Genomic DNA, 23,620 nt, shown 5'->3' with positions numbered 1-23,620 from the left:
TAAACATTGGAACTAATCTAGCACCCAGTTCTTCCTGCTCTTCAAGAGAGAGAGGATCAAGCGAAAGCATACTTACAAAAGTTTTAGTCGTTTATTGTGTCATAAGTCGACAAGGCCCAAATACTTGTGGCTTCTCAGTATTAGGTGACTAGTCTTTAAACTGATGAATAATCCGATTCGAATAAAAGTGGTATATATCTTTTTTGTCGCATACTGCACAGGTTAATTTTTTTGCTTCCTTTGCAAAAGTTTTCCTTCGCTAGGAATACTTAGGAGGTGTAGAGCTAAATTACAAAGATGACAGATTGCTAAGCAACCTTTAGTATTCATCATGATAATGACATAGATGTTTGCAGTTAGTGATTAAATGTTGTTTCTTATCTTATTGTCAACACTTGTCGGAATAAAAAAGCTTGTTGTAAAGTAAAAGAGAAAGGTGTTTGCTTTTCATTTCCGATGCGAGTTCTCTATGCATTCCCACTGTCTGTAAAATATATACAACAAACTACAAGCATTACTTCCTCAAATTATACAGAGGATATTACACGATGGCGAGAAGATATGAATTTTATGTTCGAGTGGCAAAAAGAATATTGTTTTTGCCACTCGAACATAAAATTTTGCACTTTACTTATTACTTGAGATCGAAGACATTCGGCGGTATGCATGATTGTTCATTATCTCACTAACGCCGCTAAAACATCTAGGCTCGACTTATATTCTATCATTAAGTCAATAAAACTGTAATGGAAAACCCCACGAATATTTTCAAAGCATATGTCGCGAATCTCACGATCGATAAATGGTCATGAATTTCATGTAATGTGTAGTCATTTCCAATAACTAGTTTGACACCCTTTAAATTCGTAGACCAATTTAGACCAGTGAATGCCATCAATTACGTTTACATTTGTATAGTTTGCAAAACGACTACATGACAGACAGCAAACACTTTTAATAAGGCTTCAAGGTGTCCTTTAAAAAATTGTTTTGCACTTAGCCTGGCGGTACGAAGTCGAGTTTTTCGCCTCATGCTGTTTAGTTTACGCCTTTGAAACTGAATTTGACCCCTTACTTCGTGGTCTTAAACAGGTGCCTCAGTTTTGTAACAGGCCGCCCGACTGCTAAAAGAATGCAAAAATAATTCGGCATTTCTTTATTGACTGTGTTAACGCTTTTCATAAAACTTCAAAGCTTCCGCACTAAAAACATATTTCTAATGGTAAATCCAAAACAAAGCCAGACAATTTTACCTAAAGTGAGACAAAGTGAATGTCATTTATTGATTAACTTGGCGGTGCAAATATTTTTCAAGTCACTGACTCAAAAATGGCGGAGAAAAGTACTGCGACGTTATTTTTCCGTTTAGTTGTTTTAATAATCTACATTTCGCTTGGATCGTTGGTATTTTCTTACATCGAAATCAAGCGAACTTCCAGGGAAGAGCTAAATGAAAAGATTGTTAGCGGCATAAATGTTCTACTAAAGCAACAGTCGTGTGCCGTTAATTTGTCTGAAACACAAATACGTGCATTCGTGCAGCAGTTTTTTGAACAGATGAACGGCAAAAGCAACGAAAGATGGCAGTTTAAAGACGGTCTAACGTTTAGCTTTGAGCTTCTCACGACCATTGGTAAGTGTAATAAATCTATTTTGGATTTTGCAGCATTTTCAGTTTAAACTTTATCAGATAGCATTTATTACTGATGTCAACGGCAAAATATTTGCAGCTGGTTATGGCGAAAACAAAAAAGCACCAAGGTATTGTCGGCATTTTTCGCCGATACTGTCCTCTGCTCGGCGGCACCGTGCTGACAATTTTTGGGCACGGCACTCCCAATTATCGACGTGTAAACGTACCGGTCCCAAAAAAAATGTGGCACCAGTGCCCAATTTTTTAGGGGTGCCGAGACTACCTCCAGGAGGTAGTCTCGGCACGGGTAAATCGAGGCACCGTGCCGAAAACGAGTGTGACGCATGCGTTGTTTCTACGAAAATGGCGGCCACTGCGTCATTCTCGCCCCAAGAGACTTTGTTTCTTTTAGTCACGTGGTCGGCGAAAAGAGTACAAAAAGAGAAGTTCTGGGGGATAAGAATGCCACCGAGGCAGAAGATAAGAGAAAGCTCCCGCTCTAAAAAAATCACCGTAAGTCAGCCACTTCCACCATCACTGCAAAGAGCCATTTATTTTTCAGACTTTTCAATCTTCTTCTTTTGATTTCGTCAACTCCTTTCAGATGTCGATTTGTTTTGCCCCTGAACACTCTTCATTATGTTGAATGGTCGACAACTCGTTCCTTTCCGTTAAAATTCGCGTTTTGCACTGAAAGCACGATGAACTATCACAGCAAAACATTTTTCTGCCATTTCTCGGCAAGGAAACCGATGGAAAGTAGGGGTGCCAAGATAAAAATTGGTACCGTGCCTAGCAGGAGAGAACCTTCTTGTTTTGGTCGTGTAAATGGGCAGTGCCGTGCCAAAATGGTTTGGTCACGGTGCCAAAAATTTGCCGTGCCGTGCCGATTTTTTTGCGCGTGTAAATGGGGTTTAAGAGGACTAGGGGGTTAGGTGAATCTTTTAAGTCTGTTTGAAAGAAGCCTCTAAATATTGGCGTCCAAGTAAATATGCCAGTGCAATATGGTGAGAGGCGCAGTGACCAATGGCTTATAATCCTGGATTACTTTTGACTGAACGGGACTCTCAGCTGCGAGTATAAATAGGCAACAGCAGATTGCTGGGGCAACGAGGCAAGACGTTGTTGTTAATAATTATTTGTAATGAGCTAGTACAGCATATTGTCTTGCATTTTATTTTGACTTGGCATCACTAACGTTGAAACAGACAGACAGACAGACAGACAGACAGACAGACAGACAGAGACATTAACGAGAACTTATCTGAAGACTGAGATCACCTATTTATCTTCACAGCGGAATTTTTTTAACCTCTCTGCAAAGAAATACTCAATCCAAAATGATAGCAGTGTAAGCCTAAGGGGAGAGAAAAGGGATTGGGGAAGGGGGGTTGGGGGAACGAGCGCGAAGCTGATTGGACAGCCCGTGTCTCCTTGCGCTTGGCGTTGCGTACGGGCATCCCAAACTAAATACCAGCTCAGACTACAGATAAAGTTTTTTGTGCCCTCCATTGCAGGTTACGGAACAACACCTCCAATAACTCAAGCAGGTAGACTTCTGAGCGTGTTCTACGCTTTATTTGGAATTCCACTTTTTCTTCTTGTTTTGAAGGGCGGAGGAGAACTTCTCAACAACCTCATTACTAAAGCTGTCATAGCCGTCGAGAAAAGATTCTTCAAAAGAGAACAGCCGCAAAACATTAAAGTGAAAGTACTGTGTGTTTTTGCACTTGGAATGGTCCTGTGCATTCTTCTTGTAGCTGTGAAAGTTTACATGTTTCCTAAATATGGAAACCCAACTTACATAGACTCGCTTTATGTGTTGTTTATGACATTTGCTACAGTTGGATTTGGTGATATTACCTTTGTAGGAAGCAACGAAGGTATACCGGTTACGCTTTTGGGATTAACTCTCGTGTCAACAATCATCAACGCTATCTCGGTTTGGTTGGAAAACAGAGGGACAGACAGCTGTGTAAAGTGCTTTAAAAGGAACGCTACGAGCTCAGTTTGTATCGAGAGCAACCATACAGCAGAAATTGAACACAATCCAGAGGGAACTGAAGGGGGCACAGAACTCAAAATGTCAACTTGTACTTACAAAGCTCGCTCAACTGAGTCTGTTCTCTGAAAATCATTTTTTAGATTTAAGAGAGAATCAGGGATGGACCATTTACGTTTTCTGAAAACTTGGGGGAGGGGCAATTAATAATTCAATCAAATTTATATATGTATACAGCGAAAGTGTAGAAATAAAGTCATGCGCAACGAACTTAGGTCGATGGAAAAGAATTTTTATTCAGAAAAATGTCCAAAAATTGAAAAACAAAAAAAAGACTCAGCTGACCGATTAGAATTGGTTCTCAATTTTCATTATTGTAACATATTAGTTTCTCTTGATTTAAACAATAAATCATTTTGACAAATGAAATTAATGGTGTTGTCTTTGCTCTAAATAAATGCAATACGAATAAATCGTAGGTGTGTTTCAAAAACAGCGGAGTTTCGCCATCGATAAAAGTTGCTATTTCCCTCTGAAGGAATGTTCAGCCATCGTAAATTACTATTACTCCCGATCGACTAAAGTTTTGTCTGGTTTCCCTAACCGTTCGAAAAAGACTCAATAACTACCTATTTATACATGTTGTTAAGTATAGGGAAACACTGTGAGTGTAAATGTCTTTCACAAAGATCAACAAACATCGACCCCAAAACTATCCCAGACAGGGCCCGAACAGCCGAAAAACACAAACAAAGCAAAATCCTCTTTACCGCCAAAAAATCAATCCTTCGCACTCCTAGCTTCCCCCACCCCTGTCACTTTATCCTTGATCAAATATCCCCTCCCTAAGATTTTGAGGTGGTGGGACTGAGGCCAGCGTAGACTTCTCTGTTTTTTATTTTTTTTTTTATCCTGAGTCTAGTTGGAAGGAAACAGGAGGTCACAAGGCCAGCTGCAGCTAGTGTTTTTCACAACTGTGTCAAGTTCTCCTAAGGTGTGCAAACTATCATGTTTTCTTCCTTAACTCCATGTAAACAAGGATATAAAGTTTCTTGTTTTGAACACACTCAAAATGTTTACAGTTTGGTGAGTGGCTTTTAACCAATCACACAAGCACTTTCCAGCGGTCAAATCATAAATATTCGGTTCCAGTCTCCCAGCTTTCAAATTCTGCGGGAGACTGGAATACTATATTCACCTTTTTGCCAGCTTTCGAATGTTTCCTCGACACTGCTCAATGACATATTGGGAGTATTTTCCTAGATGTCTTCAGTAAGAAGTACTTTATAGAATTTTAACATGGATGCCTCTTCGGGGAAAAGGAAGAAGAGAAGGGCTACCTCCGACATCACGGAGTAAGTTGAAATCGAATCATTTGTCTGCTCAATTTATAATATGGAGCATCGAATTATATTAGCTGTTGTTATGGATTGAGCGTAGGCAAAATATTCGATCAAGAATTGGTCGATCTTTATTTTTGCTGGTAATGGTGGTTGGGTTATTCTTCCGTGTTGCAGTCAAAGTTATGAGCTTGCTAAGTTTGGCCAAATATGAGGCATATAACGGGACTAAGCTTACATCAGGCAAAGCTAGAACGAATGATTATACTTTGATTCAAAGCTTGTGGAAAACAATGTTACTTAACTTCAATCGATCATCTCTTCCATGCCGTTGTCTGCATTTAAAGCTTTTATGTATGTTCACATTTTTTCAAGTTTGTATTATTCAGGAAAAAAATGCCCATTCAGTCTTAGGTAGAGCAGCTGCTTCCTAATGCTGTAATTATAAGCTTATAAATCTTTTGGGCTAAGGACTATCGGTAACTGTTTCGCCACATAAAGCCTGGGAATGCAGACGAATTTCAGCCGGTTATTTCATGGCACCAAAAAATTCGGCATTGTGAACTAACACACAGAAATCCATCTGCATTCACAGGCTAGACTCATTTTTAAGCAATGACGTAGTCGAGCTTTATGCCGGAGCCCTTGGATCGGTTCTGTCGTTCTCGTTCGAACAACCGAATAGGACTGGGAACTAACTACAGAGAGAACAAAGATTAAGTTTAGCACAACAAGAAATCGCCGCGAAGAACACAAAGCAAAATACTCCTGGGAAGTTAAAAAGGACTAATAAAAGATATGAACGAAAGAGACAAATTATATTTGACAAATTCTATTAGATTCAGTAAACAGACAGAGGTACAATTGACCTGTGTAAAGGAGAATAATGCGCCAGATAAAAGAAATATGTTGCTTTTGTTTCGGGGTTACTGTCCCTTCTTCTGTAGAATAAATTGAAATGCCAGTTGATTTTTTTCCACCGAAGAAGGAACAGAAACCCTGACACGTATGGAACATATTTCTTTTATCTGGCGCCATGTTCACCATTTAAAATCAGCATATGAAATCACTGTTTACATGCGCTACGCAGTCGCTCGAAATCATACAATGGGTCTGTGTGGTCCGGTCAGAGACAGAACTTGACCTTGCATATCCGGTCGCTCGCGAAAGGTATCGTGTATCGTATATTAGATGTCACGCTATAAGGTAACGCAACTAGAATAAAACGCATAGCTTGAAGAAAGTCTTCATTTTTCTAACGAGGTGCAATAAGCACACAACCATTACAAATGGAAAAATGTATGGTGCAAAGATAATATAGGCAGTGACCGAAAATAAAGTATCCGTAAAGCGAGGTAAACTTTGTATGAGAGCGTTTCACTTGGGTCACAGAAAAAAGTGTCCATTGTCTGTTATTAACTTAATGTTAGAGAAAATGTATGGACAAACAAAACTGTTCGTATTAAGCGGGCGCCGTAAAGCCACTGAACTTTAATTTACGTTAATTTTTGACAAATTTCCAAAAAATATTTAAAACCCTTTGTAAAACGTCATTGCTTCTGCATGCATTGCGTGCCAGTTATTGAAATGAAGATAAGTCCAACTTAATGGCTTAGTCAATTTTTATTCTCTCATTCCTCCTCACTCCCACGGCCTGGCAGGGGTATTTTGCGGAATGCAGAACGCAGAATGATGGTCAACCTTCTATAGTGTGTAATGTTTGCCTTTTTGAGGGTTAGCTTCACCTCAGTTTGCTTGCGGTTAGCTTTTACTCTGGTTAGTTTGCGGTTAGCTTTCACTCCGGTTAGGGCATTGTACTACTATATGGCTGTTCCGGTACAGTGATGGCGGAGCAATTTTCCAAGTGGTCGGGGGCTGACTAGTAACTTGAAGTGGGGGGGGGGGGCTTATTAAGTCTTTATTTTTTTGGAAATTCTGGCAGCCCCCCCTGGCTCTGCCGTGCCTGCGGTATGCTCTTCATGTATGATATCAGCCTATTATATACAGTTAACTCTCGCCTTGCGGACACCCCGTTATTGCAGACACTCGCTATTACGGACTAAATCCAGATCCCTGGCGAAAGACTTTTGACTGGAAATGACTTCCGCTAATACAGACTCTCGCTATAACGGAAGCTGAACGGCGCCCCGAGTGTGTCCGCTATAACGAGAGTTGACTGTATGATATACCTACCTGTTTGACACTCTGCGTTCTGCAAAATACCCCTGCCTCCCATTGCTTGCATTGTTTAGGTAGAAAAACATTTTCTTCTGCTCTTGAGATATCTCCATGTACTGATATGCATCAATGTGAGACATGCAAATTAGTGGAAGGTGCAAACTGCTGACTGGGGTACCCTTGCATGAAGGGATTAGAAAAGGGGAAAAAAGGAAATAGAGATTGTTGCTTTTTCATTCATTTCCACCAAGGAATCTACAGTACATAACAAAATTAATTCGATATACAGTAGCACCCCGGTAACTTGAACTCTGAAGGGAAACGAGAAACAGTTCGAGTTAGCGGGGTTTCGAGTTATCAGGGTCGATTGGATATTTAATTTTCCAAGTTAATAATTGATAGTTTGCTGATTTTTCAGCACTTCAGTATACAGTACAGTGCAAATTGAACTTATCTTGCCAGAAACTATATCACCATCAAACATTCTTATGATAAAAGTGGAAAATGGCTGTCAAATATGTGATGTGTTCGTTGCTCTTATCAATGGACAAATGTGACGAGTTGCAAGAACCGGAATTCAAGTTATCAGGGTAAATTTGACCCAAATTTTGTTCAAGGGAAACGAAATTTAGATCGAGTGAGCGGGGTTTTCGAGTTATCCGAGTTCAAGTTAACCGAGTAAAAATGACTGAAAAGTGGGGTCAACTCCAAGGGAAATGGAAGTTGGTTAGAGTTAGCGGGGTTGTTCGAGTTATCCGAGTTCGAGTTACCGGGGTTCTACTGTATATAGTTTAATCTCTACAATATGGAGAAGCAAAAGGCCAGGGCTCAGTTGTTCAAAGGGTGGACAATGCTATATGCACTGGATAAATAACTATCTGTGGATAAGTGCTGAGAAAACAATTTATGTTATTTACTCGATAGTGATTTATCCAGTGGATAATGTTATCCACCCTTTAAACAAGTGGGGCCTGAGCTGATTGTCCTTATTATGGAGGTGTCTGTATCATAGGGTGAAGATCCTATGAGTCCTGGTTTCTGTGGGACCAAGTGAACTGTCCATAAGGCATGTAGAGGTGTCCATACAGGGCTTAAAATAATTTCCGGACAGTTGCCGGTCATGTTGACCAGCCAAAACATAACCGGCCAAACAGATATTTAGCTCAGTCACGTGTCGTTTCTTACCAGTCAATACATTTAAAATACAGTAAACACCCGCGTGTAAGAACCTACAATTTTCTAAGTTTGGCAAAATAGGTTCTTGTATTTGGGGGTAGTTATTGGTAATTTAGGCTAAGTAGGTTCTTAATAAGGTTCTTAATTTCTAAGAAGGAGCCATAGTTTTTGATTGTACGAGAAGAAAGAAAATGGGTTTGGTCCTTCATTATGCAGCATTTATTCATAACTGTATTGCTTCAAGCCTCGTGCAAGGTCCAAAGAAGACAATTACAGTCTATGTGAATCTGTCTTTTCTTTATTTGTAAATACAGTTTGGGATGTTCTGTTAAAAATGTTCATAAAAATTTTCTATAACCCACATATAAGAACCTGCTGAAATTTGCTTGGCTAAACAGGTTCTTATATTTTGGGGTATTAAAATGGCAAATTTCTGCCAGCAGGTTCTTAAACCACTAGGTTCTTACACGCAGGTGTTTACTGTAGTAATTTTTTGGCTGCCTTGAAAGAGATGATAATGACAAGTCATTAAGATTTCACTGATGTAAACTATGAACATCTCCCATGTTGTTTTCCTTCTTTCTCACTCACAAATAAAATGCCCGGTTACTGAGCTTCTAACGTTCTTCTGTGCACATTCTTTTCGTTGATGCGAAAAGTTACTCTAAATTGGTGTCAAAAATGTTATTTACTTTTCTGGTTTTAATAATTATGTAACTGACCGGTCAAAATGACAGACAAACTGAAACTTTGTCTGGACAAATTGTCATCTTGACCGGACATTGTCCATTGACCAGCCATTATTTTGAGCCCTGCCATATGGAAGTGTCTGTAAGGAGAGGGTCAACTACAGGGCTCAAAATAACGGCCGCTCAACGGACAATGTCTGGCCAAAATGACGATTTGTCTGGACAAAATTTTGGTTCGGCGGTCATTTTGACCGGTCACGTACACGGCTTTCTCGCTAATCTCTTGGCAGTCTTGAAGAAAGAGAACTTTTAAAAGAGGGCATCTTATAGGAAGCTCGATGAACAAGTAAATACTCAATATTTTGACCGGTCTAAAACGAGACATGACCGAGCAAAAATTGATTTGGCCGGTCAACATGACCGGTCAGTATCCAAAAATTATTTTGAGCCCTGAACTACAATTAAACCCCTTTACACCAGCCACACTAGGCAGAATTAACTGCAGAGAGGTGGCTGTTGTAGGGAGATTTCAATAAGAGTAAAATAATAATAAAAATCTTTTATGTATGGATTAACCTTGCTGTTGTAGATAAATTTTACTATACATCCACTTATATCTCTATTATCAAATTGAGAACTAGTTAAATTTGTGTGGTGATCAATCATCCATCTGGCTAAAAGCCTGCTTTTATCTGATTGGCAATGTATTGTATGTACCCATTGCATCCGTTCATTAATAACTAGCTGTTTGTGAAATATGAAAATGGGTTCTCATAATTTTTTTGTTTTGTATATTTTAGTGATGACAGTGATGCAGAAACCATTGATGGGGAAGGAAGGTATTGTTGGATCAAAATGTACTTCTTAATTTTAGGAGACTACAGGTTTTTCTTTGTCATGAAGCACATGATATTAATTTTATCGCTCACTCATGTCACATACATGTAAAATTTTATTTTATTCAAGATTGCTTGTCATTTGCCTGTTTGTCCCTGAGTTGCTAACTCAATCATTTGCTCACTCACTTTCTTGCTTCCTCCCTGCCTCCATATCGCATTGTCGCACACACTTCTTTTCTCACTGACAATTGCTCACTTGCTCACTCAGACACTCATGAACTTGTCTGTTTAGATAATTGTCTAAATTTTATGCAGGAGAACTGATTATGACACTATGATTGTGGAAATCTGCAAATCTGATTGTCTCGCCCTGTTTTCTATTAACCTACTAGAAGATGGTTTTCTATTTTCTATATGAAAATAATGCATGCTTCAAGGTCTAGAAAAGCTGCTAGTGAATGCCAGAGCCGTTAGTCAAGGGCAATCAGCTGCTTTTCTAGATGTAGTAAAACAATTAGACTACTTGCCCTCATTTTCTACATGTGATATAGTCAACTTGGCTGCACCTTGTTGACTATTAGCCTGCGCCGCAGATGTAACCTAACCCCGGTCAGTAAATCGATTAAATCAGGATTTAGTTTCGTCGGCGGCGCAGGCTAGTTGACTATTTGCTCATAGGAAACTTGGGTTCTTACATGTAGCCTATTAAATTATTAATTGCAAGTCAATTGTTTGTTTTGTTGTTAGGGATGGAGATGAGAATAAGAAAAGCTGGCAAAAGGGCTATACAAAGTGAGTGTTGATTTATTGTTTAATGTTAATTTCCAACTTGGCATGATGTTAAAATTCAATCCTTTGAAATGAAATGATTTGTTGACTTCTGTTTTTTTTAATGTACAAACAGGCCTAATCACAGTGAGATTGAGAAAAGACGGCGAGACAAAATGAACACATACATTAATGAACTGTCCACCATGATCCCTATGTGTAATGCCATGTCTCGCAAACTGGATAAGCTGACTGTTTTGAGGATGGCTGTGCAGCATATGAAGACTTTGAAAGGTAACAGCAACTTTCCTTTTTTTCTCATGGTTTCCCCTCCCTCCCAGTTTTCATCACTTCCATATCTCCCCACTCTGTGCCCCATTATCCACACCCCTCTGTAACAGACCTGGTGACACCTGATTTTCCACCAGGTTTTCAACCAGAATCGACCAGGGAAGTCAAAAATCCACCAGGTTGATTACTTTTTTTCACCAGGGAGGGGTGATGATATATTAAACTGAATCTAACCAATTATTGATGCAAAACTCTGTGACCCAGTATGCAATAAACTTAGCGGGGTAATCGTGTACAATTTTCCGCACCGATGTCGCCTAACGGCTGTACAGTAGATGACACCGTCGTTTTTTTCGCATTGTACGTAAACAACTGAAGTAACGTACTCTTTGTATCCTGCTCTTGCATGGAGAAAACTGGCAAAGGAGAAACAGAATCGAATAAAGGCATCGAACTTAATTTCTCGTATGAGAAGCCTTTAAAGCCTTCGCGTTATACGGCAAACGGGCCGTTTTGCGATCCCCGAGCGTTCTTTGTATCGAACAGTGCATTACCGTCACTAGATCCGCAATGGGTGAAATTTAACAAATCATTGTCGCAATGAGTCACCCTACTATTGACACTGTTAGTTCACCCTTGGACTTGAAGCAGTCGCCGGGGTTATATTCCTAAAATCCTCTGAAATTCTCGCACGTTTTGGTCCGTCAGAGTATCATACAAGGCACGCAATGCATGCAGAAGCGATGACGAACAGAAGAGCAAATTCCGCCAATAACCTTATGATATAAGGTGATGGACTGACGTCATGCATCACCTTAAAATGATTACACTTCCTTTTGATGCATGTTACTTTTCCAGTTCTTAGCAGGCCTGTAGGCAGGATTTGAAACGACGGTTCTTCAGAGCGCCAAAGATCTGCAAGATGCAATCGTGTGAACGCTGAAGGTGTAAGCTACTGGGGGTCCAGGGGGGCATGCCTCCCCGGGAAATTTTGAAAAATTAGACAGGCCGAAATCACATTTCGTGCGTTTTGAAGGGAGTTTCATATGCAACTAGGCACCTTAAAGTAAACCTAAAAAACCCACAATTATTTCTAGACCTTTTTAGTTAAAATTAAAGCTCCTTATTTTTGGAAGGGAAACGCGCTTCACCAGGCAACCAACCTTGCGCTGGACGGATTACACCCGCCAAAACATACATTTACGACTCAAAATTCCTAAACTGTGCGTCGAAGGACTTTGAAAAAGTCTAGGTAATCGTTAATTCAGCCAGATATTCGATAATGTTTCAAAGAAATTGGGAGAACTATTCGTGGGATCATTTTCTCGACTCCCTAGTTGGAACGTCTATCAAGCCCTGATAATCTGAATACAAGTTTAATTTCTTTTCCAGCAGGTAAATAACATAAATATTTATTATCAAAAGAGCTTAGCATCAAGAGGCAGATCCAGAGGCTGCCAAGCACGGGCCCGCCTAAATTTAAACTGTGTCACCCGTTTACCGTTGAAGTTGAAAAATGTTCAATATGCCGGCCATTATTCGTTGATTCATTTTTAGAAGGTCAAAGCATAAAAAAAACCAAATAAGAAAACCGTTTGCTTATATTTTTTACTTGTCGAATAAATTGTCCCTTTTTTTGGATTTAGCGAGCAACGAAAAATAGGTGTTAATGACTGCTGTCCTCCAGCCCCGGCCTCCAGCTAGGCATCAATAGTTTCATGCAGGTAAAAGCTACACAAAGTACTATTTAGACAGTACTTACAATTTGAGGCAGCTTACGGTAATTAAAATTTACCGTAATACGCCACTTAATTGAATAATCTTGAATGTACTTGAATAACTGGCGTATTTTTTTACATCACATTGTGCCAGCGGGCTGCAAAGTTAATCATGATATTTTATACATCAAGCGCCTCTCAAACTGCTCAAGGCTGCATTATTGACGTCAAAAAGCCGCTTAATACTCACCAAGAGTTATGTCGGTCAAGCTGATTATCCTCTGCGTAGTTATTCGATAAAACGCTGTAAAAAGCCGGGTGAAACTGAAATACTTCCACACATTTATCTAGGGCCGTGCGCGCTGTTCAAATTGCTCTGAAGATCGTAATACATACAGAAAAGGAAACATATCTGTTTTGTCTCTTCAGTGACGTGCATGACAGCAGAACAAGCGACAAAAACAATGGTAAAAGTTAACAATTTCTTTTTGCTCTATTTTCACATCAACTTACAGTCAATTATTAAATTACCTCTTTGCCGCGCGTCGTTTTCTTCTGTCAAGCCAGCAAAAAGATTTTGGTTGATTTTTCCTGACCAGGTAAACAAAAATCTTCACCGGGGAGAAATAAAATCGACCAGGGATTTTTCAGATAATCGCCAGGGACCAGGGAGGTCAAATTTCCACCAGGGAGGGCAAAATAACCCACTAGGTCGGGTTTCACCAGGTCTGTTACAGAGGGGTGTTTATCCTCCCACTTTGTACTTCCTTTCCCTTCTCCCCCATGTGCCCTGTTCCCTGTCCACTCTGTCATTTCATGTTGTTTGCACCCTCTTCATTATGTGCCCGTCTTACCCCTTTCCTATCAGTATTACCTTCCCCACTTTGTGCCACCTTTTCTCCCTACTTTACCTTCCCCTAACTCCCTTAAGCTTCCCAGTAAGTGTCCCCTCACCCTCATCACTTTCTTCTCCTTAATGAAATAATTTTCCTTTTCCAGATCTTGCCTCCCTCCCACTCCCCACGTTGGGTTCTCTTTCTCCTCCTCACACTCTGATCCCACTTCCCCCAACACTTTTTTCCAAACCCTCCTCCTCACCTTTCCTTTTCCCTCCTCCTACCCCCTACTCACTTTGTCGCCTTTCTCTCCCATTTACAGTTGTACACTCTGTTGTCCTTTCCTTTCCCCTTCTTTGTCCATCCCTTCTTCTCTCCACTTTTGCACCCTGTCCCCTACACACTTGCCTCCCCCTCCCTCTCCTTTTTTGTGCCCCGCCTTCTCCATACTTTTTCCTGTCCTTCTCAACCAATTGGGAGGCAATGTGGCCTGATAGTTAGTGTACTGGACTTCGGATTAAGCGGCTCTGGGTTCAAGCCATGGCCAGGTCACTGCATTGTGTTCTTGGGCAAGACGCTTAACTCTCATAGGGCCTCTCTCCACCCAGGTGTTTAAATAGGTATCAGTGAATTTAATGCTGGGGGTAACCCTGCGATGAACTACACCTGATCTAGTGTGTGTGTGTGTGTGTGTGTGTGGGGGGGGGGGGGGTTCAAAGACTCCATATAATTATACGCTACAGAAACTGCTGCCAACCTGTTGGGCCACTTGACTCAAATGCAGACTTAACCTGTTTACCAGCTGAAAGCTACTTTGACATTGTATTTTTCAGGGGCACTTGACCCGTTTACAGAAACAAACTACAAACCAGCTTTCTTATCTGATGAGGATTTAAAGAATCTGATTCTTGAGGCAGCTGATGGCTTTCTATTTGTTGTTGGTTGTGACAGAGGATGTCTTCTCTATGCATCCGATTCCATTCAAACCTACTTGAACCAGACTCCTGTGAGTTCATGAATTTCTTTGAGTAATTTCTTAGCTGTAGGGGGTGTGGCCACCTGATGGCTAGTGCACCAGACCTTTGGATCGACATTTCGGCATTGCTGTCTTCATCAGGGTGAGCAAAAAACTTTTTGTTACTCAATTTTTTGCTCACCCTGATAAAGGAAGAAATGCCGCAATGTCAGTTTACTTTTCCGAAACCTTTTACCATCAAAAAACAATTTTATTTTGTATCACAAGTCACTATGCCTTTGTTATCAATTTTATCAAGCCAGAAGGAAACCCTCAGAACACAGCAAGGACAGGTACTCCTGTCTCTGGGAGAAATCATTACATCCTGTAATTAACATGCTCAACCCACAAAAACAACAGCTCTATGAATTTTAATTTTATCAGGACTTTTCTCTATGCACATCATTACCGTATTACATTTAATGTGTGATTATTTTTCTAATGTCTCAATAAACTAGACTATTTTTCACAAGTCCCATTTTTTAACATTTTTTAGTTCTCATTGTATTGAATTAAGTTTAAATCTTTATCACTGTCTTAAGTATATAACATGTAGTTAGGTTTATAATATGTAGTTAAGTATGTATTATGTAATTAATTAGGGAGGGCCATATTGTAAACTACTGGGCCACCAGTAAATTATGTTACCCTCATTAAATAAAGTCTTTATTATTATTATTATTATGTTATGCTTATCAGTGTATACCATATTTACTCGAATAAGCACCTCCCCCCCCTGACGTGGGTGATTACGTCATCCCTTTATGCCATGGCACGGTCGACGGGATCTTTTCTCTGTTGTCTGCTTGGCGCGATCGAACAGAAATCGCCATGTTCACTATCATTACTTCTTATGTGTAAAAAATGTAAGCTCCAGTTAGAAAACAGTCTTAATTTTCACGCACAAGGTGTCAGCTACTTTTGTTTTCGTTAAATTTTTGACAAATTTCCTTATAATTATGTAAGACCCCTTGTGAAATGTCATCATTTCTGCATGCATTGTATGTCATTTTTTAAATAAGCACTACCATCAAATAAGTGCAGCCCTCGAATTAGGGCTGTATTAGTGAGGTGCAAAAAAATTATTAAGCACCGCAGCTGTTATTCGAGTAAATATGTTAGTTGACTTTCATGTGAATACATCTGTTTTTGTTTGTATTTACAGTCTGACCTTGTGGGGCATAGTTTCCTTGATCTTGTGCACCAAAAAGACATCAACAAGGTTAAGGAGCAGTTGTCATCTTCAGACACGACACCTCGGGAAAGGCTGATTGATGCAAAAACTGGTCTTCCACTTAAAACCGAGAATCAACCAACACCAACAAGATTGTGTTCTGGGGCCAGGAGGTCATTCTTTTGCCGCATGAAGTGTGGTTCCAAAGGAAAGAATAAGGACGGCATGGACCCTGAGCCGTGCCTGATGAAACGAAAAAACAAAACCAAGCAAGCAGCACAACCAGATAAGAAGCCTTATGTTGTTGGTGAGTGTATCAAACATCTTTCGAGACCTTAAGATCCGAGCACAAGTTCAACTATGAGTACAAGATTTTTCGGTTGTAAAATAGTGGGTGTACATGTTATTTAGCGGAAAAAGTGTCAAAACCATTTGAAAAAGTTGTAGTGGATAAAATCAAGTTCTCAGAAGGTACAATGTAGGCAAGCTTAATGTGTACAGTCATTTAATGGCTTGTGGTTCCTCAACTAACAGGATCTTGTTTGTTGCTTAAAAAGATGAAAAAAGCTTCCTGTGATACATCTTTTTTAGAATTTTGCTCAAAGCTTGTGATTAAATCTTCACATACAAACCTGGATCTAAAGGTCTCTATTATTCACTTAATTACTGGTACTGAAGGAAGCACTTATTTTTTTTTCATTTCTGAGGTCCTAGGGAAAACAAATTTATAATATGTAACTTTCTTATTACTCTCTCAAGTGGCCAGTCATTAACAATGACAAATGACATGAAAAAGCATTGGGCTATCGAGAATATATCCACACTCCCGCAACTGAAAAATAATAGCAACTGCTCAATAAATTACAAGCGAGAGCTGCTATGCTACTGGTTACTGTAAGTTACTCCCCCCCCCCGGTTTTTGTTCCACCCTCCCCTTTTGGCAACAATTACCCTCTTGTCATAATGAATTTTTTGTACCAGTCTTTGTCTTAACAAAACTGTATGTCTCTTTCATATCTTACTTCTAGGAGGTTGGGAGTCACTTTAGGTTGTGGCATAGAAGATATAGGTCATTTTTACGGGGAAAGGCATATTTTAATTTGAATATCAAAAACTCTAAAGCTATTGAGTAGTTCTTTTGTAGATCCGTGACGGTCATCCGGTATTTTATTTCCACGGATGTATCTATCGCAGGATGATAAATAATGGTAATAGGACTAAGTGAAGTCCAAGTCGGCCTGTAGTCACACAAGTGATTAACAAAATGAGATGACGGCGTAGCGGGAGTCCGATTTGTTTAATTATGAGTATGACTACTGAGAGAATTGGACGACACAATGTCCTATTGCCAATTAATCACAAGTATATCAAAATTTGAGAAAAAATTTAGACAAACGAATCCTGTTGAGGATTTGTCCTCACTTTGACAAAAAAAGCCATTTTGAAAACTGAAGGTTTTGGGAATATCAAGGGGTATTCAGTCACAATGAGGAAACAAATAAAGAGCGTGTGCTTGCGCAGCACGCAAACTTTGTTATTGGACAACTTGTAATTGGACACTTTTTTACAGACCCTTTAGCAGCCCACACTCCAATTGGTGAAAAAAAGGGTATGCTAAAGAACCAATCAAATTCGAGAATTTTGTTATAGTTATGATTAACATGATTCATGTTTCTTTAGAAGTCCATTCAATTTAATTAACTATTTTTTGGCATGTCTAGTTCATTGCACAGGTTATTTAAAATCATGGCCACCATCAGGCTCTTCATTTGATGATGATGATGAGGACAGTGAATCTAGAAATCTTAGTTGCCTTGTAGCAGTGGGAAGAGTAGAAACAATTTACGATGAAACGACAGATTACTCACAACCAGGAATTGCAAAAGAGTTTGTCTCACGGCATGGTCTAGATGGCAAATTTATTTTTGTTGATCAGCGGTGAGTAGAAAACATCCAAGCTATTTTTTTTGTAATTAGTATTAATGTCTATAGCTGTATTGTTGTAAATTGTGGTGTACCTTAAAATGTGTCTATTTTTGCTAAGGCTGGCTCTCTGTACGTTATGCACCCTATATTGCTAGGAAGTGGTTTGGTACAGAGTACCCTGGGTACCAGACGATTTTTCTCTCACGCGGTGGATACTCCGATACCGGAAACCGCACAAGAAAAACCTCTGGCACCCAGGGTAGGTATAGAGTGAGTGTTGCGCTAAGTTTTTTAGTCACAGAAGTCTGATGCCTGATGAAGCCTGATAGAAGCAGTCGAAATGTTGCAATCCACAAGGGACAAGCAAGAGAAACAACAACAACAATAACCTTAGCTTTCTCGAATCAATTTTATTGTCACCCATTTCGAGCAATGCGATTAAGTACCTGAACATTTCTTAAGAACTATACAAACCAGGAACTTTCTTTTTCTTGTTTCAGGGCAACTGCCATAACTGGCTATCTTCCGCAGGAACTTATAGGAAGTTCAGGCTATGAATATTTTCACCAAGAGGATTTGAATTCAATAGCGGTGGCACATCGGCAGACACTTAAGGGTGAAACAGTAACATCAGATCCTCCTTATAGATTCCGATGCAAGGCAGGTCACTGGATTCCACTCAGAACTAAATCAACTGTCTTTAGAAACCCTTGGTCAAAAGAGCTGGAGTTTCTTGTCTGTATCAACACAGTTGTAACGTGAGTACAGTTTGTACATGTATGTGTGTACTTTTTTTTAGTGACTCAGTGCATTCAGGGAAACTGATATGTCCCAAGTTAGGAAGTATTCCTTTTAGCCATGGTTTTGTGGTCAAAGTTTATTTTCTTTTCAAATAATGTGCCATAGAATATGGCAAATCTGATCGCTGGACACCCGTTGTCGAACGAAGCCACAAGGATAATGTTTCATGAGCCAAAGTATACCCCAAGATAGTTCCGAGAGAAAGTCATGATTTTGGTAATTTTGCTTTCACGTTGCATTTGCTGAAAATGTTATTAAATAAAGATGTCTTTGTTCAAAATAAATTTTACTGACCACTTTTAAGTGGTCAGTAAAATGACAGGCAACCAACAACTTGCCGACGTATAACCAACAGTCAGTCAACATGTTTACATTCTTGCGTGCAAAAACCATTGGCCAGCCTACTGTTGGCCACTTGGCTTGTCGGCTGACAGTCAGCAAACAGGTTGGCTGGCAGGTTTTTCTGGGAGGTGTTCTTCACTTTTACCAACCATTCTTAGATTGAAATCTGAATGATTTACAGTTGCCGTTGGCGTAAAACAGATTTAAGATAATACAGATCTGCATTAACATTCTTACATTGACATTCTAGCCATGACAAGACTAGTGAAAAGCTGTTTTTGAAACCCTTTCAATAGGATTAAATTGAAATTGCAAATTAAAGGCTCTTACATATAGACAGAAATCAAGTGTAACTCAAGAAGAAATTGCCAAATAGAAGACAAAGCAAAATAAACCCAGTCAGTTAGAAAGGACTAATACGAGTATAACCGAAAGAGAGAAATAATATTATATTTTTTGAATTCTTTAAGATCTACAAAACAGAAATGTCTAACGTTCTTTTCAAAGGGTTATAAACAAGACAGTAATTGACCCTGGGGGATGACTGTGTGCTCAGGAGTATCGTACATGTATATCGTGTTGTGACTGTCACGCTACAATAAAATGTAACTTTTGTTGAGCAACAAAAGTAGTTTTAATTTTTTAGTGATTGAACGAAGGCCCAAGAAGGAATAATGTACTTGGGGTGAAAATTCTATCGTTTTTAAATTGTAAAAATGTTTTTTAAAATAGCTGTTCATGTTCACCAATTTCACTTGCACAATAGTGTGGCACGAACCCATCCTCCCATGGAATGCTGTTCATAAATATGATTATGGATATTGTCTTAATTCCAGGGATTTGGAATCACTTGCTTTACCCCCTATTGCACCTAATCTGCAGACTGCTCTCCAACTTACTGGCAGAGTGGGGTCTGCCTCTTCTGTTCAAAGCGGCAGTATGGGTGCTAGTCAGTCTGGTATTCAGCAAGTGTTGGAAGTTTTGAAGAAGAGACAGCCAACAGATGCAGGTAAACACTTGATTACTTGTTGCAAAATAAGTGTGCTCAACACTTGAGGTTAAGGCTGTCCATAAGCTACCAGACAACTTTTTGGCAACTTTTCATATTTCGAGCAACTTCTTGCATTCTGAGCAATTTCTAAACTGAAGATTTCTGAAGATTGTCCGAGTGTTGTTTGAAGGCCATACAAACGTTTCCAAACATTTTTCGATCTTTTCCGAAGATTAACGAAGTTTGCCAAAGGTGGAAGATTTAAAGATGTTTCAACTTTCTGCTCATTTAGCATTAGCAAAAATGATGTCATCGATATCTTGATGATTTTTCTCAGTAAAAGAAAACCTTGTAATTCAACCATTTTTAGCCTTAAAATGTTAGTTAGATAGTAAGATGCTAAATCTGCTGTAGTGAAATTGCATGAAAAAATCTTACCTTCAAGGGGAAATAAGCTTATATTTGGAGGAATTGCTTACTAAAAAGCAACTTTTTGGATTTTTGAAGCAACTTTCAAGCAACTTTTTTGTAAAATTTCGAGCAACTGGGTGATCTTTGACAATCCTTGGCAGACTGTTCGAAATAATTGCTGACCTTGTTGTGTGACATCTGTTGGCAATTTCTGAAAGTGATTGAATCATCTATGGTATCTTTGCAAGCCATCGGGTATTCTTCGGAGTCACTTTAACCGTGTGTAACAAAATAAATACATAATAAATTATGTTTAAATCAGTCAGCATTCAATGATTTGGGCCAATGGTTTTATTTTACTCCATCCAGGATTAAATTCCACTGCTAAAAAAATTGGTGACGCTGATAGTACTAGGACAAACATGGGAGCAAGCCGTATTGGGACCATGGTAGCTGAGGAGGTTCAAAACCAGGAGACACAAGACAAGTATGTGACTATCCTTTATCAAAGTCTTACTCCGTTATCTCATACTATCCATGACGCTCTCCTTCATTTGAGTAAGGGACACAGCAATAAGGGGCTTAGGAGTCACCTATCTCCTGTAAGGGGCCACCTCTCTGCCTTACGAGGTTGCCTACCAGCTGCAAGTGGTAACCAACCTGCTTTCAGGGATACATCTATCGTAAAGGGCCGCCTGCCTACCATTAGAGGTCACCTACTGTAAGGGGTCACCTGCTGACAGAAATGGACCATCTTCGGTAATGCGGTTAGGGGCCATCGACCATAAGAGGTCAACTACCATAAGGGCTCACATGCCATAAGGGTTCACATGCTTCAAGGGCAGGTGATCTCTTAAAAATTGTGTGCATTGGTTTGTTCTTTTCGGTTTATATGGGAGAATGTTGGCCTCGTTTGTACACAGACAGTTCTGTGTTCTAATCCACGTGTAGCTGTTTAAGGTTAAATTGGTTTTCAGGTTAAACCCGTTTCCAGCCAAGTTCAATCTGTTCAAACCTGAAAATAACAATCTATTGGACTTCCTTTTAATGAATTTAAGTTACTTTATGTCATTGTTAAATTGGTATCATCAGGTTAAAGCAGATTAATTTTGGTTGGAAACGGATTTAACCTGAAAACCAATTTAACCTACAACATAGCCGTGCCCAATCGCCCTAGAATTACGGGAGGGAACCTCACTCCCGTTACCTCTCTCCCTTTCCCTCCAGGAGGGGCGTGGTGGGGCGGGTACGGTTTTCCTTGGCTATCAGCCCTCCCACTTCGTTAAGAACAACATATATTAAATCACCATTTTTTATTTATTCTTGTTTCATCAATTTCCAGACAATCCCAATTTGGAATGAGAGCCAATACGAATAGCAGATCAAATGAGGACCTTTCGTTAAACATGGATGGGTCGGGTGGTGTAAGTACGATAAATATGGACGATATTTCACCCAACGCGCCTGGTGGCTCAAAAACCTTGTCAGTCGGGGGACTGGGCTCTCACGGGGGTGGTGCAAGTGTGGATAATCAGCAGCAGTTATCGCAGGCGCATTTGTTGGAGCAGTTGATTGGAATGCAGAATGCCATCGAGTCTATGGAAACTCCAATGGAACAAAGCGAAGAAACGATGTCTGTGTTTATGAACATGCTTGAAGCAGACGCTGGGCTCGGCGGGGATTTCGAGGGTTTATCATAACACAGGTCTAGGCGAAGTTCTTGTGTGAGTTTTGTATGTCTTTTTCTTATACTGATGCAAATGGATAGCGTTCTTGTTTAAATTTCTAGTGACAACTTTTCTTGAAAGAAAAGAGAGAAAAAAAGCAGACTAATAATGCTTATGCCATCGACAGTTTCTTTTTGCCATTTTAATGTCATTGCCAATCGACAATTGGCATTAGACAAGGTGAAAAAAAAAATGATTCAAGCTCAGTTCAGTTCAAACGGAGCTATTTTTACAGCGTAACGCGGTGGTACTCAAAAGCAGTTCCATAAAAGGCGTTCGCCTCCAGCGGATCGTCAGTGTTCGGATTTAACATTTAAGCGGTTCCCCACTCTCCAAAATGTTTAGAAGGAGGACTTCCGTCCTTTCTTTTGTCAGTAAGGCAGTTAGAGCTTAGATAAAGTTGCAATCCTTTGACAAAAGGATTAGAACATGACAAAAGCCTGCCCTCGCCCCAGGCGCCATCGCGTTTTGTCATTCCCATAACTCCACGCGCACCACGCATCAAGCGAGGAGGGAGGAGACGGTTGTAAGTCATACTAGCGGGCAGAAATACTGGCTTTTGTCTACGAACACTGCTGTCAGCGGTCAGTACACTCACTAAAGTCTTCTGTCTCACATTTTGAAAGATTTTGATTTTAAGAAACTAAAAATTTCTTAAGCCGCCAACTACGACGAAGCTTTCCTTTAATTCCGTTTTTAAATTATTTGTTGCCGAAAGCTATCACTAACGTAGTTAAGAGATTTAAAGGAATCATGTTTCTAACTCTGTAGCTAGCATTCGTAACATGTTCTAGAATTTTAAAAGAGTAGAATGTAAGGGAGAGACGAGAAAGAGAAGAAATAAACAGTTCTACCGTATTTCCTTAAATAATAGCCCAGGTAATTTTTTATCATTTACTCCCAAAGGGAACAACATTGTATAAACAAGTTTTTATCTGTGGGCAGAAAGAAGAAAAGAAAAGTGATGAAACTTGTTTCAGCAAATCGATGAGAACATTTTGAATTGACAGGGCAAGGGACGGTTATCTTTGCGGGCAATTAGACGAACTGGATTATTGTTCGAGGGAATACTTTTTTTTTTTTTCATTTAAGAACTGTTGCGTTTCTTTCTCATAAAAGTTATTATAAAAAGTATAAGTGGTTGTAAATAGAAAGGAAAAACAAGAATAATCAAGTAGATATAGAAATAAATAAAATACAAATTTTTATGTCTTCTTTTTTCTTTCTTGCCGTATCGTGTCTTTGTCAGCGCTATCTTAGTTTACCTTTTCTCTTTGTTTTTATTACTTTGAACGCCACGTGAAACATTCAGAAAGTCCAAAGATCAGACATCTTTTTTAGCGCAATTTTTTCACCATCATCATCATCATCATCATCATCATCATCATCATCATCATCATCATCATCATCATTATCATCTTCATTCATTTAACTTTTATTTTTCCTTTACCAGTCGTTATTACAAATAGACTTATTATTAAATTATTATTAAATTATTACAGTATTTGTAAGCAAATACCAAGACTTGTTTTGTACACCCATGCCATTCGCGAATTTAACATTCCCTTATGTTAAAACTTCAAGCTATAAACTAGAGCACCACCTTGTAATTCCTAGCATATCCCAGGATCTTTCCCTGGGAAAACATTGTTCAGCCGGGGGAACAAATGCCACCTGAGTACAAAACTCGTTGAGCGCTTCAATAGCGATTAACCAAAAACGACACTTGTTTCTCAGACTGCAAAGATGATACTAGTTTTTCC

The 23,620-nt window shown here is 39.4% G+C and overlaps 3 protein-coding genes across 5 annotated transcripts in view; all 3 read left to right on the top strand.

Moving 5' to 3' along the window:
* LOC144631613 (E3 ubiquitin-protein ligase TRIM45-like) overlaps positions 1 to 23,620 on the top strand; it is a 187,151-nt gene that overhangs the window by 49,012 nt on the left and 114,519 nt on the right. The gene's annotated exons all lie outside the window — the stretch shown is intronic.
* On the top strand, positions 1,324 to 3,903 carry LOC144631331 (potassium channel subfamily K member 4-like). The gene is made up of 2 exons (XM_078489740.1): positions 1,324 to 1,633; positions 3,151 to 3,903. Exons 1-2 carry the CDS (start codon positions 1,330 to 1,332, stop codon positions 3,762 to 3,764), a joined length of 918 nt encoding a protein of 305 aa, XP_078345866.1. The 5' UTR covers positions 1,324 to 1,329; the 3' UTR covers positions 3,765 to 3,903.
* Positions 4,842 to 23,620, top strand: part of LOC144631614 (protein cycle-like) — a 59,623-nt gene continuing 40,844 nt past the window's right edge. The window contains exons 1-11 of one of the 3 annotated variants that reach the window (XM_078490094.1): positions 4,842 to 4,990; positions 9,819 to 9,857; positions 10,605 to 10,649; positions 10,762 to 10,919; positions 14,304 to 14,476; positions 15,651 to 15,966; positions 17,381 to 17,597; positions 18,086 to 18,343; positions 19,565 to 19,737; positions 20,500 to 20,617; positions 21,473 to 23,072. In XM_078490094.1, coding sequence (XP_078346220.1) covers positions 4,935 to 4,990; positions 9,819 to 9,857; positions 10,605 to 10,649; positions 10,762 to 10,919; positions 14,304 to 14,476; positions 15,651 to 15,966; positions 17,381 to 17,597; positions 18,086 to 18,343; positions 19,565 to 19,737; positions 20,500 to 20,617; positions 21,473 to 21,830 — 1,911 coding nt within the window. In that variant the 5' untranslated portion in view covers positions 4,842 to 4,934 and the 3' untranslated portion in view covers positions 21,831 to 23,072. Of the gene's footprint in view, positions 4,991 to 9,818; positions 9,858 to 10,604; positions 10,650 to 10,761; positions 10,920 to 14,303; positions 14,477 to 15,650; positions 15,967 to 17,380; positions 17,598 to 18,085; positions 18,344 to 19,564; positions 19,738 to 20,499; positions 20,626 to 21,472; positions 23,073 to 23,620 lie in introns of those variants that run through there. The other 2 variants (XM_078490092.1, XM_078490095.1) reach the window with 2 other exon arrangements.

This window comes from Oculina patagonica, chromosome 12 (genome assembly GCF_052425735.1).
Source record: "Oculina patagonica isolate OP01 chromosome 12, crgOcupat, whole genome shotgun sequence".
Classification (NCBI taxonomy): Eukaryota; Metazoa; Cnidaria; class Anthozoa; order Scleractinia; family Oculinidae; genus Oculina; species Oculina patagonica.
The sequence above is the reverse complement of the archived record's forward strand: the minus strand, read 5'-3'. Positions and strand labels throughout refer to the sequence as shown.